Consider the following 17737-nt stretch of genomic DNA (forward strand, 5'->3'; position numbering starts at 1 on the left):
AAGAAAGTAAGGTGGCTATCTCGCGGGAAGGTTCTTACAAGACTTTTTGAGCTCAGACATGAACTGCAAGTATTTTTTGAAGAGCATCCTTTTTATTTAGCCTCCAAGTTTCATGATAGTGATTGGCTTCAAAAGCTTGCTTATTTAGCTGACATTTTTTCTCAGATCAATAAACTCAACTTAGAGTTACAGAACAGCTCAATTACAGTATTCAAAGTTGCTGACAAAATTGAATCCATGCTGAAGAAAATTGATTTTTGGAAAACCTGTATTCAAAACAATCAAGCTGAAGTTTTTGGCACGCTTCATGATTTCTTGAGTGACAATAATCTGCCCATATCTGACAAAGTGAAACATCAAATAGTGACACATTTGACAAACCTGAAGGACTCTTTTAGAAAGTATTTTCCTAAACGAGGTGACGGAGAGAACTGGATTGCAGATCCTTTCAATGAAGAAAACGTCAAGACTGCTACATTGACCGTTCATGAGATGGAAAAGCTCCTAGAACTTTTAAGTGACTCCTCCTTGAAATCCGAGTTCAAGAAGAAACCCCTTGGACAATTCTGGGTGAGCATTGGGGATGAATATGGACCCTTAGCCACAAAAGCCCTTCTGGTTTTACCTCCTTTTACAAACACAGAACTAGTTGAGAGATCGTTCTCTTCCTATGATTTCATTAAGAATAAGTATAGGAATAAGCTAAATGCAAGTCCTGATTTAAGAGTGTATTTATCAACCTTTGATATTGATTTCAAAATATTATGTGCAACAAAACAGGCCCAAGGGTCACACTAAAAGAGTTTTGACTTGTTTTAAGAATAATTTTGATTTCTTTTTTTTTTCAATAAACTTATTTGCTAATTCTAGTAGATTTTTGTGATAAGAAATATTGTATTTACTTTGTTATTATTTTTTACAGTTGGTATTTAGAATTTACTAAGTTTACTAGAAACATATATAGGCCTAATTTTGGAACAATAACTTTATTGTCAAATAAAAGATAACAAAAACTCTTGCGTAAATATTTACTTTCCATGATTAATGTTCTTGCAACTTTTTTTTCTTGGGGGTACAATTTGAAATAAATTTATCTCAAGGGGTACGGCAGTGAAAAAAGGTTGGGAACCGCTGGTCTAACCCGACTGGACTAAATTGGCATTAATAGCTTTGAAATACAATTTCTGGATTTAAGAACAAGGAGGTACGGCGCTCTAAATTCGACGTCTTTGTGTTGAATTGGAAATATTGGAGAAGAAAAAAATGTTCACAACACAAGTGGTCTGCTTTGAATCACCTTGAGAAGGAAGACATGATCATTTTCAACGCTTAGAATAGTATTCCTGATTCTTATGATGACCTAAAAAAGCTCACGTTTGCTGTTCTTCCCCTTTTCGATTCTACATATCAACATTTAAAAAAAAATGTATTTTTGGATTTTGCGCAAAAAAATACAGTGTTGTAATAAATAAAACCTTACAAAATGAAAGAAAATAGAAATTTCTACGAAGATTAAAAACGAAGATATCGCCAAAAAACGAAAAAACACGTTTTAATTTTTTGGGGGTTATGGATGGGGCTAGGAGTTTAAAAATGTTTTTGGTCGAATACTTTTTGATGTAGAACATGTGGTTTTTTATTTTTGGAATATCACTGGGAGCACTTTTCACTATCTTAACCTTTAGTTTTATTTAGTGTAATAAAAGTTTACTGAATAAGTAGATTTAGCTCCCATTTTTTTTTAAATTGTTTTAATGTTCATATTTGGCTCTATGGCTAAAAATTTGCCGACCACTGGGCTATGAGGACGATGTCATTTACGAATCTCAAATGACTGAGCTTCTCTCCAATTATGTTGATACCATATTCGTTTAGATCTGCCTTCTTAAAACTGTGTTCTAAAAGGGTTGTGAATAGCTTTGGTGAGGTGGTGTCTCACCAAAGGTGGTGGAATGTATTTGTTTGTTGTTCAGACAGTCTTCGCTAGTCGTTGCATTTTGGTAGATATATTTGATCATGTTAATGTAGCGATGGTCTATACGGCATTCCTTTTTATTTTTTTTTTTATATTATATTATATAGAATACACACGAATAGATGCCTAGGTCGTAACACCATAACTGTCGGAGGCAATATATCTGAGAGTGTGTCAAGGATATACATAATATGTCATACAGCTAAAACCTCTTGGAGATCCATAGAAGTAGTGCAGTACTGGTGATTTTCTATGGTGTAGTTCTAATGTGTTTTGGTTAGAGCCTTGCTACTTGGTAAAGTTTGTGTTTGATTTTTTGATTCATCTTTATTTTTTCTAATTGCTCTTTTGAGTAAAAACTGTTTGTAAACTGTAGCATTATTTAGTTTAGGTTTATCATAAAGAGACCTAGAGTATCGCCAGATCTAAAGATGTTAATTTAAGCTTGCTTTAGTTATTTTAGTGGAATATTTTATATGTTATCGTGTTATCGTTGTTTGAAATTTGTTTAAATATATTTAAATGTCTCGGTTATGAAATCAAATGTAAACATTGCAAAAGAAATTACGAAATTTTAAACGCATCGTAAGTAAATAACAACAAATATTAATTCAAGTTTATATTTCCTGCACGTAGTCATAAGATTTTTTAAAGGTTATCATATTTTATAAATTCTGTGATTTTAGTGCTTTAACGAATCTGTAGCCACCTGTGATCTAGTGTCCCACAGTGATGCAAAATATAGATGATTGTTCCAGGTTCTCTGCTACAGTTTCTCTCTGAGGTTCTTTCTTTAAAAAGAACTTTGTGGAGCCTTGACATTTTTGCAATAAATATATTCTACCTCCAATCTGCAATGTGTTCTCCATAATTTTATTTTTATCCTTTTCAGTCCCTTTTTATATCCAGTTAGAGCTTTATCCCATCCACCTCATATTTTGGAGAAATTTTCATCTGACTTTTGTTCTTTGAATTGTAAGGTTTTTATTCCACCATGGTACTTTCCTCTTTCTTCTGTATCCCTGGACAATTGATATCTTCAAACACCGATTGTTTGTATAATATTGATTGGTATATCTCTTTTATAATAGATGTAAGACATCTCTAACTGGATGAAATCAAAAGCGTTTGTTATTAGGTCTACGAAGCATAGATATGAGGGCCTACTGTATATTGGTTGCCTATCATTATTTGAATTTTCAGTTTCTTTTTTCTTCTTCTTCTTCTTCAGCCTTAAGTAAACCAACTTTGGAAATAGACCTTCCAAAATTAATAATATACGTTTATTCAAATCAATAGTTATTACAATAATTTACAATTTCAGTTTACTTACACGAAAATAAACGTAAAGAAAAGTCTTAAAAGCATAAACATGCTTGTTGACTTAATCTGTCTAATATTGGCAGGTTTATGTTTATTGTTTTTTTTTATTGTTTTTATTGTTTTTTTTACAAATCGTTATTTTATTTTTACAGTTTGTAATCTAATTTCTATGTTTTTTTTATCTAGTAGATATAATTTAAATTTATTAAATTGTTACACAACTCCCTTTTTTCTTTTACCCAAGCAGTAACTAATTTTTTATACAAATAAAAATTTTTGACATTTTTAAAATTTATGGGCAATTGGTTGTATTTGGACCAAAATATTTAATTGACCGTTGCGTGATTTAGTCCAGGGCGCATCTGTTTTGCGCAAATTTTTTTGCAGAAATTGCTTGAAAATAACTCAAATAATAATATTTGAGTTATATTCCCACTCAAAATGGTCGGGAACATTGTTTAAATAATCAAAATGTCAAAATATGAAGGAAAAATTCGATTTTTGTATTGGTTTTTTTGGTTATAACTTTAAAACTGTTCATTTCTGAGAAAAGTTGTGCTAACATAAAAGTTGCGTAATTAAATTTCCTACAATACAAAATTGGTTAAATATTTAAAAAAACAGTCACCCTTGTTGCAAAATAGCAATAATTGCGAAAAAAAAACATATAAAAACAAGTATTTGCATTTTACGTTTTTCAACCATTTACTCAACACTTAGGACCTTTATATTTTACCCAGAAAAACTTTATGATATAGTAAAACAACACTGTAAATTTCATTAAGATCGGTTTAACAGATTTTGCAAAATAAATTTTGCAATTCAGCTTTCGCAAAAAAATTCATTTTTTTTAATGTTGCAGGACTGAAAATAAAGCAGATAGCAAGTTGAATTTGTTTTGCTTATAGAAGTGTACTGTACCTTTCATTTCCAATTTGCAAAATTAAAATCGATTAATTACCACGGCGTCAGGAAATTTTTTAAATAAACTTTAATTTTTCGTTCGATTCACACAAGTTGATTTCCACCAAAATGTCTTCCAATCTTTATCTAATGTATTGTTTTCTTACTCTATATTTTGTTGTATTTTAATATTTTAATTCCACAAAAATCAAACTAATTTTATTATTGTTTGTGAAATATTGTTTAACCAATTACATATGTTTAAATATAATATACTTTTATTCTCTAAGTTAAAATATATGAACAAAGAAAATTTTTACTAAAAAAAGTGTTATTTCAAAAGATAGAGTATGTGTTTTCATTTTGCAATAAACAAATTTATTTATATCGAAAAGTAATAAAAATTTAAAGGTATCAATCATTATCAAAGGTCATTGGAATGCCCAATCAGAGAAAACTATCCGCTGTCCTGCGCGTAGCATTAATAATTAATGTTTATTTAAAAAAATTCCTGACGCCGTGGTAGCTAATCGATTTTAATTTTGCAAATTGCAAGTGAAAGGTGCAGTACGCAAAAGGTGCTATATGCAGTAGGTGCTATATGCAAAAAAAATTTCAACTTGCTATCTGCTTTATTTTCAGTCCTGTAACATTTTTAAAAAATGAATTTTTTTGCGAAGGCTGGTTTGCAAAATTTATTTTGCAAAATCTATTAAACCGATCTTAATGAAATTTATAGCACTGTTTTTATGTATCATAAAGTTTTTCTGGGTGAAATATGAAGGTCGTAAGTCTTGCATAAATTGTTGAAAAACGTAAAATGCGAAAACTTGTTTTTGTACGGTTTTTTTGGCAATTATTGCTATTTTGCAACAAGGGTGACTATTTTTTTAATTTTTAAATTCTATGTTGTAGGAAATTTAATTACGCAACTTTTATATTAGTACAACTTTTCTCGGAAATGAATATTTTTAAAGTTATAATCAAAAAACGAAGAAAAAAATCGAATTTTTCCTTAATTTTTTGACATTTTGATTATTTAAACAATGTTCCGGACCTTTTTGAGAGGGAGGATAACTCAAATATTATTATTTGAGTTATTTTCAAGCAATTTCTGCAAAAAAAATTTGAGTCACCTCTTAACGTCCAAATGTACTAATATTTTTACAGATGCGCCCAGGTCTAATTGTTTTTAAAGTGTGAAGACATTCGACATTCAATTTTCTTCTTGTTTCATAATTTGTCACTTTTACTTTAAGAGGGATTTTTGTCTTTATGAATATTTTTAAGTAGCTCTAATTCAATCCAGTGTTTTCTATTATGCCCCACTTGCTTCCAGTTATGTACTCTAATCTTCTTAATGGAATTAGCCCGTCTCATGTGTTGCCTTCCGCTTTTTCTCTTTCCTAACCATGATCTTGACATGGTCGTGACTCCTATTTTTATCCTTCAGTCGGGTATTGTGTCCTTCGAGGCTCCATTTTAATTTGGCAGCATGTTTCTCTGCGTCTTTTACTTTGGTTTTGCTTCTAATCCATTTGTTTGTTTTTTTGTCTAGAAGTCTCACCCCGAGCATTGGTCTTTCGATCGCTCTTTGTGCCTTTACTATTTCATCAAAAACGATAAAATCCTTTATTTTATCAAATGGCCTTGGTGAGTGTCCATATCTGTGAACCATACGTGAGTATAGGGAGGATACACTGATCGTAAACTCTGGCTTTCAAATATTGTTTTATTGTAGTGTTTTTCAAGATTCAACTTAAACAAAATAAGATTCGCAGACGACACCGCTATTTTTGCAGACAGTCTAGATGCACTGCAACTATTAGTAAATAGATTACGTCAAGTCAGTATGTACTATGGACTACAAATGAACGTTAAGAAAACCAAGTGCATGATTATTTCTAAGCAACATACAGTAGGACGGTTGGATATCGAGGGAAAACAAGTAGAAAGAGTGAATAACTAAAAATATCTAGGAACTTGGGTAAATGAAAACAATGACCAAGGTAGAGAAATCAGCACACGCATTGAAATTGCAAGACAAGCATTTATAAAAATGAAAAAGATGTTTGTTAATCGAGACCTTCCTCTGGAGCTGAGGATAAGAGCCTTAAGATGCTACGTGTTCTCGACTTTGTTGTATGGAATGGAAAGCTGGACACTAATAGTAGAAAATATAAAGAAGTTGGAAGCCTTTGAGATGTGGTGCTATAGAAGGATTTTGAAAATACCATGGATTCAACGAGTTACAAATGCAGAAGTGTTAAGAAGGCTGCAAAAGGATTGCGAGGTGATAAAGAAAATCAAAACAAGAAAGCTAGAATATTTAGGCCACATTACCAGAGGTGCGAAATATGAGATATTAAGGCCCATAATGCAAGGTAAAATAAAGGGTAAAAGATCTGTAGGTAGAAGAAGAATTTCCTGGCTGAGAAGCTTAAGAGAGTGGTATAGTTGCAGCTCAGTAGATCTTTTCAGAGCAGCCGACAATAAGGTACGGATAGCTGTGATGATAGCCAACCTCCGATAGGAGAAAGAACTACAAGAAGAAGAAGAAGATCCAACTCAGTTTTCCAAATCCTGCCCCGCCAATCTTATCCATCTGGTAATTTCGGCGAATTGATTTTCTTTGTTAACTTTTATTATCTGTCCCAGATAGATGTATTCGGTTACTGTTCCTAAATTTATGTCGGTATCTTTCTAATGTTCGGTGTATTCGTCTTTGTTTTTCCAAGTTCATCTTAAGACCTACTTTTTCCGAAGCTTGAAATAGTTGCGTCATTATGGTCTATAATTCTTCGAAACTTGTATCAAATATTATAATGTTCTCAGCAAATCTCAAATGTCTCAGCTTTCTTCCAATAATATTTATTCCTTTGGTAATGTCTTTGAACACGTCTTCCAGTCCCAGTGTAAATAGTTTTGGTGAGATAACGTCTCCCTGGAGAACTCCTCTGTTGATTGGTATAGCTTTGTTTTCTCATCTATTTGTATTTTAACTGTAGGTAGTTTCTTGTAAATATTATGTATGAGCATTCTGTATCGGGAAGCTATCCTGCAGTTTTTCATAGCTCTCTCTATTGCCCAAAGTTCTATAGAGTCGAATGCCTTTTCATAATCAACGAGGCCAATGTATAAGTTCAAGTGACATTCATCGGCTTTCTCTATTATCGTTCTGACTGTAACAAGATTATCCGCTGTACTGTAACCCTTTCGGAATCGGATTCCGAAAGGGTTTCTTTTTAATAACTTGTAAATATATAACATCTTACTTTTTTAGAAATTTCTATCTGATGTTTTGAAACAAACTGATGTTTGGTTTGTCACCAATTGGCAAGCTATCGAATGGATGAAACGGCCTAGAACTCTAGACAAAATACACACATTTGAGCCATGGAGCTGCAAAAAGCGGTTTGAAAAGTCTGAAATAGCATGTAGTGTGCCCAATGTATGTAAACTTCACAGTCGAGTTTTTCAACAAGACAGGTGAGTCAACTATTTTTATATCTCTTTGTTAGTCTTTCTAAGACAAATAGGCTGGCTAAATATCTATGTCCAGGGCGCATCTGTTTTGAGATAGACGTTGAGAGGTGACTCAAATTTTTTTGCAGAAATTGCTTGAAAATAACTCAAATAATAATATTTGAGTTATCATCCCAGTCAAAATGGTCCGGAACATTGTTTAAATAATCAAAATGTCAAAAATTGAAGGAAAAATTCGATTTTTTTATTGGTTTTTTGATTATAACTTTAAAACTATTCATTTCTGACAAAAGTTGTACTGACATAAAAGTTGCGTAATTACATTTTCTACAATATAGAATTGGTTAAAAGTTTAAAACATAGTCACCCTTGTTGCAAAATAGCAATAATTGCGAAAAAAACCATACAAAAACAAGTATTCACATTTTACGTTTTTTAACCATTTGTGCTACACTTAGGACCTTTATATTTTACCCAGAAAAACTTTATGATATAGTAAAACAACACTAAATTTAATTAAAATCGGTTTAACAGATTTTGCAAAATAAATTTTGCAATCCAGCTTTCACAACAAAAAATTCATTTCTTTTTAATGTTGCAGGACTGAAAATAAAGCAGATAGCAAGTTGAATTTTTTTTTGTTTATAGAAGTGTACTGTACCTTTCGTTTGCAATTTGCAAAATTAAAATCGATTAATTACCACGGCGTCAGGAAATTTTTTAAATAAACATTAATTTTTGGTGCTACGCGCAGGAGATCGGTGTTCGATTCACACAAGTTGATTTCCACCAAAATTTCTTCCAATATTTATCTAATATATTATTTTCTTACTCTATATTTTGTTGTATTTTAATATTTTAATTCCACAAAAATCAAACTAATTTTATTATTGTTTGTGAAATATTGTTTAAACAATTGCATATGTTTAAAAATAATAAACTTTTATTCTCTAAGTTAAAATATATTAACAAAGAAAGTTTTTGCTAAAAAAAGTGTTATTTCAAAGGATAGAGTTTGTGTTTTTATTTTGTAATAAACAAATTTATTTATTTATATCGAAATGTAATAAAAATTAAAATTTATCAATCATTATCAAAGGTCATTGAAATGCCCAATCAGAGCAAACTATCCGCTGTCCTGCGCGTAGCACCAATAATTAATGTTTATTTAAAAAATTCCTGACGCCGTGGTAGTTAATCTATTTTAGTTTTGTAAATTGCAAATGAAAGGTACAGTACAATTCTATAAGGAAAAAAAATTTCAACTTGCTATCTGCTTTATTTTCAGTCCTGTAACATTTTGAAAAAATGAATTTTTTTTCCGAAAGCTGGATTGCAAAATTTATTTTGCAAAATTAATGAAATTTACAGTATTCTTTTACTGTATCATAAAGTTTTTCTGGATGAAATATGAAGGTCCTAAGTGTAGCATAAATAGTTGAAAAACGTAAAATGCGAATACTTGTTTTTGTATGTTTTTTTCGCAATTATTGCTATTTTTCAACAAGGGTAACTATTTTTTAAATTGTTAACTAATCCTATATTGTAGGAAATTTAATTACGCAACTTTTATGTTAGGACAACTTTTCTCGAAAATGAATACTTTTAAAGTTATAATCAAGAAACCTAGAAAAAAATCGAATTTTTCCTTCATTTTTTACATTTTGATTATTTAAACAATGTTCCGGACCTTTTTTAAAGGGAGGATTACTCAAATATTATTATTTGATTATTTTTCAAGCAATTTTTGTAAAAAAATTTGAGTCACCTCTTAACGTCCAAATGTGCTAATATTTTTACAGATGCGCCCTGGTCTACTAGGACAATCTACTCTAGAACTCAAAACTCAAATAATAACAGCGCGCGTTACACAGTGATGAGCGCGCTAATAACCAGCAAAATAACGCAAAAGATGGAAAACATATTAAGTGGTGAGATAAAAAGAGATGAAACTAGTAGAGGTGGGAAATTTAAAAATAGAAATGTATAAATTTGCATTATATTGATTGTTTCCCATCTTTAGACGTATCATATGAGTTTAACAACTAATACTCTGACAGTGACAGTTGACAGTTTTAGTTGACATACCTACTCCTTTGGTACGTCTATTACGCCTAGTACAAATTTGTACCTCCATCTTCAATATGTACCTGACGTAGAAATAGTACCGGCAATTAATTTTTATCTGCTTGTCCTTTGTCCAGTTTATGTTATATGTTAATTTTGCCACCCCAAATTAGACAAATGTTTATGACATTTAGGGATACCTTCCTGTTTTGACGAAATGCCCCTTATGATGCTCTAGGAGTGAAAATATACTTGGGCGAGATTTAATAAACACAGTGCTCGATATCTGCCTTTTATTCCCGTAAAAAAAATATTTTATTAATGTTTTGATATTTTGATAAGATTTTAGAAGTGTAAGTCGAAACGTTAATAAATTTAATTTCCAACTTAAATTGTGGCTTATTTCACAAATACAATAGTAAATTGAAAATTAAATGTAAATTATTATGCAGCTAGGGTAAGAATAATAATAATAAAATTTAATCAATTAACTAATTGTATAATATAGTGAACAGAAGCACGATACTACTAATAAAGCCGACACAAGGTTATTTTAATTTTCCAATACAAAAATTTCAACGTTTAATTTTATTTAAAATATTTATATTTTTAGGTAGGTGCTTAAAATTACTCACTTACTCACAAATAAATCACTTTTTCATTATTCACTTAAAACGTGTTAAATATATTTTTTAAAGAGTTTTGGTAACGTGAACAAATTATATTGAACGTTTTTAAAATATTTCAAAATATTGCAAATTATATACAAATTAATATAATAGGCATGGATCTCAAGTACCAAAAAATATACCAAATTTGTTAATAGCTTAACGGTGTCTAGTCGGACAAACTTTGATGTACGGGAACACTGGAACAGGGGAAATTTTAACTGTGCAACGTATCATCCTGACAAGTTTATGAATATGAAAACTAGCAGGTTGTTTTTAAGTTCATTTAATAGCAAACTTTATATAATAAATAAAAAAAAATGTTTGTTCTACAGATATATTGGGCATTTTAATAAGTCCGGCACGTAAAATATGTCAAATGACAGGAATTATGATGGTGGTAAATAGCAGTCTGATTTTTGCCTGAGAGTTTAATGAAAGGGTAACAATCAATTGGAAGTTCTGTCCGACAAAATACATGGGACGTTTTCGTAGTCTGATCTTCGAAACATGTAACCTGTTCCACAATTAAAATTTCCCCTATTCCAGGGTTTCCATACATCAAAGTTTGTCCGACGAGACACCGTTAAGCTATTAACAAATTTTCAGGTTGCTATTAAGGGGAAACAGTAGCGATCAACAGGTAGCGAAAACGCGTTCCAAGAATGCAGCTGTAATCTTGAATATTTTTTCGAGATATTTGGCACACGTATTCGTAATATAATAAAGAATGGCGGTACAGAGCCCAATTTGAAAAATATATTAATATGTGGAAATTACTCTGTAATTAAATAAAATATTAAAATAACAGCCTGTACCGCCATTAAGACGAACAAAAAATACACTTTCTTCAAATTAACTTTTTTATCCGATGCCTAGATTTTGTGTCATTTTGGAACTACTAATGAAATAAAAAAATTTAGTAGTTCCAAAATGGCACAAAATCTAGGCATCGGATAAAAAAGTTTATTTGAAGAAAGTGTATTTTTTTGTTCTTCTTAATGGCGGTACAGGCTCGTTTTTTTAAAATTGTATTTAATTACAGAGTAATTTCCACATATTAATATATTTTTCAAATTGGGCTCTGTACCGCCATTCTTTATTATATTACGAATAAGTGTACCAAATATCTCGAAAAAATATTCAAAATTAGAGCCGCAATCTTGGAATGCGTTTTTGCTACCTGTTGATCGCTACTGTTTCCTCTTAATAAGCTTTTTTGGTACGCGGGATCCAGGACCTTATTTGGAGTTTTATTGCTCTAGACTCTAGACTCTAGATAGTTCTCCTTGACTTCAATACTGGTTTTTAAAGTTTCCGTTATCCTACTACCCTTAAGGGGGTAAGAACAAAATTTCGCGACAATGTATTTTAAATGTATTAATTTTTTCGAATCCTGAGAAAACTAATAAATATTTTTGAAAAATTTAAACGCAGAATGAAAGATTACATTATTACCGAGGGCTGAACGTCCCTTAGAATAACCAAAAAGTTTCTTTTAAATAAGATATCTATTGGAAATTAAAAATCACACTAAATTGTCTCTTTATTTTCACCCATGTAACTTATAGACCTGGATCCCGCGTACCAAAGAAAAGTTGATTAATAGCAAGCTGAAAATTTGTTAATAGCTTAACGGTGTCTAGTCGGACAAACTTTGATCTATGGGAACACTGGAACAGGGGAAGTTTTAATTGTGGAACAGGTTAAAAATTTGGAACGTCGGAATACGAAAAACATTCCATGAATTTTGTCGGACAGAACTTCCAATTGATTTGTTACCATTTCATTAAACTCTCATGCAAAAATCAGACTGGCGTTTATCACCAAGTGGGCATATTAATGAGTGAAACACGAAGAACATGTCAAATGACAGGAATCATGTTGGTTAGTAATAGCCGTCTGATTTTTACATGAGAGTTTAATGAAAGGGTAACAAATAAATTGGATGTTTTGTCCGACAAAATGCATGGGACGTTTTCGTAATCTGACGTTCCAAATTTTTAACCTGTTCCACAATTAAAACTTCCCCTGTTCAAGTGTTCCCGTACATCAAAGTTTTTCCGACTAGACACCGTTAAGCTATTAACAAATTTTCAGCTTGCTATTAATCAACTTTTTTTGGTACGCGGGATCCAGGCCTATTATGAAAATAAACATTACAGAAGTTTTTAGAGACTTTCGGCCCTCGGTAATAATGCAATCCTTTATTCTGCGTTTAAATTTTTGAAAAATACTTATTAGTTTTCTCAGGAAATTTTGCGCCTGTGCTCTTAACGATGTTTATTTCTACCTCAGCCCTTCAGTGTATTATAAATATGTTAGCACTTTCAAATATTCAAAATGATTTAGGCCAAACTCATAATATGGTTTTTTCCGGCTGAATTTGTTTGAATTCGTTTTCTCTTCTCTTCATATCCATGTGATTTGTTTTGTATTCATTGTTTTTATTGTTATACAAATTATGCTATTCTTGTTCTCATGATCATTTTTCAGTGCGTCATTAATTATGACGTCATATACTATATTGGGTGTGTCGAGACTTATTTCATGTAATTATTGACGAATCTGACAGATGCCACAATCGTACTTAGCCATAGGTGAAAAGCTTGTGGAATTAAACTAATTAGTAATTTAGTAGATTTGATTTTTACACAATATGTTAACATGTAGGTATTTTTTATAAAGGGGAATAAAATTAAAAAGTAAACAATATTGCTAATTAAATTTATAAATATGGAAACATTAAAAAATGACACAAAACTGTCCATAAACTGTGTTTTTATCTTCTTCTCTAGGTGCTGTCTCCGCTTCAAAAGTTAGCAATCATCAGAGAGATCTTTATTTCTGAAACAGCGGCTCTAAATAATTCATTGTTATTACATCCAAACCAGTTCCTAAGGTTCTTCAGCCATGAGTTACGTCTCCTTACTATGGATCTTTTTCTTGCATAATGACCTGGAGTATTAAATATACATCTCTCATCACATGTCCCATATATCTCAGTTTTCTTCTTATTTGTTAGTTCTCGTTCCTTATGCGTAAGTCTCATTACCTCCACGTTGGCTATTCTATCTACTCATGAGATATTTAACACTCTTCGGTACAAATCGAATGTCTCTAGTCTCCTCACGCCAATGACTAACTTTTAACGAACTAAATTCTAAACCAAAACACAAAATAATGCACAAAGACGTTGTGAAACACAAGTGAAGTCGAATTCGAAATTTCAAAATGACAGGTACACAAAATACTGACCTGAATAATAACCGTCACTTGACTCTTTGACACTTCTAAAAAATGGCCAAAATGGACGAAGTTTTTGTCAAATGTTCGTAATACGTGTATTTGATTGGCTAGAAAAAACGCGCATTCTAAATATCAACGAATCAAAGGTAGGTTAGGAATAGACATCTTATGTATATAACCATTGTAATGATGCATTATTTTTGTGTTTAATCACGGAGCTACCGCTTTTTCCGTCTCATCTAACTTAATGCATTAGAGAGAAATCGAAAAACTGTGACGCACTGAAAAATGATCATGAGAACAAGAATATTCCAATATTAGCGAATTGGAATACATGCCACGTCATCCGTCAAACGAAAAATAAATATTTTTAGCTTTCAGAAATGAAAGACTTTTGTTATGATTTGACTGCATGTCATTTATAAAGATGAATAAAACATTGTTAAATATAAGGTTTATATTACTTCCTAGAATAACGATATTATTAGTTTTTCTATATCAAATCTATTTACAGACTAACCCCAAGTACAAAAACAAGCTCCACAATAAAACTAGTTTTTAAGTGTTAAAAAGCAACAAAGTAATTCTAGTTTTACGTAAAGAGTGAATCTAAGTGATTGTTCTTACGGCAAGTACAAAAACTGTGAGTACAAATTATTATTTAATCCAAATAATTAACATTTACGCTAAATCCACGTAGACAGTAATCAAATTTAGATATAAAGCAACAACTTTTTATACCTACCTGCTATCAGTTCTGGTATCAAAGGGACAGGACCGTACTTTTAAAATTTGTCGATGACAATAATAATTGAAAATGGATAGTTTTTCACCTCTTGGGGCTCCTGATCAAGTACTGGAGCATAGTTTACCAAATACAACTATGAAACAATCTTTTGCCACTGTCACAAATAAAAATTTACCCAAATTCCCGTTAAAATCACAAGCAGTAGTTTTTCCTGCGTTGGAAAATACAAGGTTGAAAGAATATTTTTTTGCAGTTGGTGATTTAGTGCATCCCAAAAATATTCTTTTCTCCTCTAAAATGTCAAATGGTCGAATTTGTATTGACCTTGCAAGCGAAATTTTAGTTAACAATTTTCTACAAATGAAAAGGGGAGTAATAACTGTAAAGGACCAAAAAATTCAGGGCCGTAGATTAATATCACCAAATGAAAGTTTATTGGTATCAAATGTTTGTCCTTCAATCCCTCCTTCAATTATTGAAAATAAACTTTCCAATTTGGGATTAAATTTGGTAACTCCAATAATTTTTTTAAAAATTGGTACATCAAATCCTGATTACAAACACATTTACAGTTTCAGAAAGCATACTTTTATTTCTCCCCCTGTCTCATCAATACCTGACTCAATACTTGTAAATTACGAAATGATATCATACCGTATATTTCTTGTAATGGATAAAGATTTATGTACTATTTGCAGATATGCGGGACATTCTGCTGAAAATTGTCCAACTCTTTGGGAAACCCAAACAGCTCAAATACCAAATTCTGCTTCAACTACTTCAACTGATCCAATAAACAATGAATACATTCCAACTGCTTCAACCGCTCCAACTACCTCAACTGATCAAATAAACAATGAATACATTTCCCGAACGCAAACTATATCTTCGTTTACTCCTACACTATCGACTAAACCTAATATTCATGTTTTACCCGCTACTCATGCTACACAAAGTACTGATACCCAACAAATATCACACGATCCTCCTTCAAATAAACGAACTATTTCTGAAATTATAAGCCCTCCCCCAAATAATACTCCAGAAAATAGCTCCTTTCCAGCTCCAAAATTAAAAAAGCCAAAGTCTTCAATCACAGATACAAGATCAATTCAAGTAATGGAAGATGTAAAAAATTCAGCTAGACTTATATAATATGACGATACTTCAGACTTCAGTAACATTCAATATCTTATGAAATATTCGTAGATATTTTGGAAAATGTTCATGGTACCATGGACCCAATAAGCTTAATAAAAACTTATACAAACGATCTCGAAAGCCTATTGAATCTTTGAAGTCAACTACACGAAAATTTACCAAATAAGAAAAAAAGCTAGATGCACCAGACTTCGAAACAAAATACTTAAATTCATACAACCAGACACAAACACCGAATTCGAAAATGAATTTGAAAAAGATTTTTACAAGACATTCTAGGCTTGACGATCCTTTTTATGAAAGGGTCAATAGATACCTCAATGAACTTGAATTCAAATTTCCAGATATGTATTTTTTACCAACTGTCAACACTGTTCCTCCCTGGACTATCTCTATCCCAACTAAGTACAAATACCAAACTCTCCATACATAAAAAAACAGATAACCATCCCAAAGTACTATATCAATATGCCCTCCAAGAACTCAAGACATACAGTAATCATAATCTTATATATACCGATGCCTCTAAAAGCATGGAGGGAGTGGGAGCATCATTAATATTCAATAAAACTAAAATAATAATTAAACTCCCGAAATTAACTTCCATTTATACTGCCGAGTTAACCGCTATCCTCAACGCAATAAATTTTGTGGTAGAAAATAACATGAAAAATCCTGTCATTATTACGGATTCCCTAAGTTCTGTAACTGCCTTAAATGACCTATATCCTCTTCATCCAAGTCTACTACTTATTAAATCAGCATTACACCAATTGCAAACTATGAACTATGAATATCAATGTCAACTGTGTATGGATTCCATCACATATCGGAATTGCTGGTAATGAAGAAGTAGATTCATTGGCAAAACTAGCAGTATTAAGCACGGAAGCTGAAGAAATCAGAAGCATTCCACATCTAGATTGATATAAAATCTGTAATCAAGAACTTGGTAATCAATGCTTGGAAAACGAAGTGGAATCAATCAACATCCAAACTGCGAGAAGTAAAACATTCAACATCAAACCATTCTCTCTCGTCTGAGAATAGACCACACCGCCATCACGCATAAACATCTGCTGGAGATTGAAGTAAAACAAAGCTATATACTGTGGTAAAACCACAGTGCTACGTATGTGATATTGTGCTAAGTGTTCGCCACATTTTACTGAAGTGTCCTCTCTATTGCATGGAGAGACTTCAATATAAACTACAAGACACCTTACAAGTAATATTAGGTGACGGAACTGATATGAACAATTTGACATCATACTTGTATTCTATAAATGTAATTCTCTTTGCCTTATCCCTATGCGGGTTCGGCTTCCCTAGTTGCATTTCTCCACACAATTCTATCTTGGGTCATATCAATGTGAATCCCCTTTACCAACATGTCCTGCCTTATCGCCTCCCCCCAGGTCTTCTTTGGTCTTCCTCTCCAACTCCTTCCAGGAATCTGCACTTCAGCTATTCTTCGTATTGGGTGATTAACGCCTCGACGTTGAACATGACCAAACCATCTTAACCTATGCTCTCTCATTTTGGCATCAATTGGTGCCACACCTAGACTTCCCCTAATATACTCATTTCTAATTTTATCCTTCTTTGTCACTCTACTCATCCATTTAAGTATTCTCATTTCCGCCACATGCATTCGTTGTTCCTCTTTCTTTTTCACTGCCCAACATTCAGTTCCGTACATCATAACCGGTCTTATGGCTGTTTTATAGAATTTTCCCTTCAGCTTCATTGGAATTTTTCTGTCACACAACATACCACTCGCTTCTTTCCACTTCATCCATCCAGCCCTAATTCTACTGCATGCATCTCCATCTATTTCTCCATTACTCTGTAATACCGATCCTAGGTACTTAAAACTATTGCTTTTCACAATCATTTCACCATCCAAAGATACCATTTTATTTGTAGTAGCTCCATCTTTAAATGAACATTCCAAATACTCTGTTTTTGTCCTACTAAGTTTTAAACCTTTTTACTCCAGAGCTTGTCTCCACTGTTCCAGTTTTTGTTCTAAGTCTCTTTCACTATTTCCTACTAACACGACATCATCAGCATACATTAAGCACCATGGAATGTTACCCTGTAGTTTCGCTGTTATCTGGTCCAAAACTAATGAGAATAAATACGGACTAAGCA

General features: G+C 32.0%; 1 protein-coding gene across 1 annotated transcript in view; it reads left to right on the forward strand.

Moving 5' to 3' along the window:
- LOC114345178 (chitin deacetylase 1) overlaps positions 1–17737 on the forward strand; it is a 97200-nt gene that overhangs the window by 75942 nt on the left and 3521 nt on the right. Inside the window, exon 7 of the mRNA XM_028296002.2 lies at positions 7485–7690. Coding sequence (XP_028151803.2) covers positions 7485–7690 — 206 coding nt within the window. The remainder of the gene's footprint in view (positions 1–7484; positions 7691–17737) is intronic.

Source organism: Diabrotica virgifera, chromosome 3 (genome assembly GCF_917563875.1).
Source record: "Diabrotica virgifera virgifera chromosome 3, PGI_DIABVI_V3a".
Lineage (NCBI taxonomy): Eukaryota > Metazoa > Arthropoda > Insecta > Coleoptera > Chrysomelidae > Diabrotica > Diabrotica virgifera.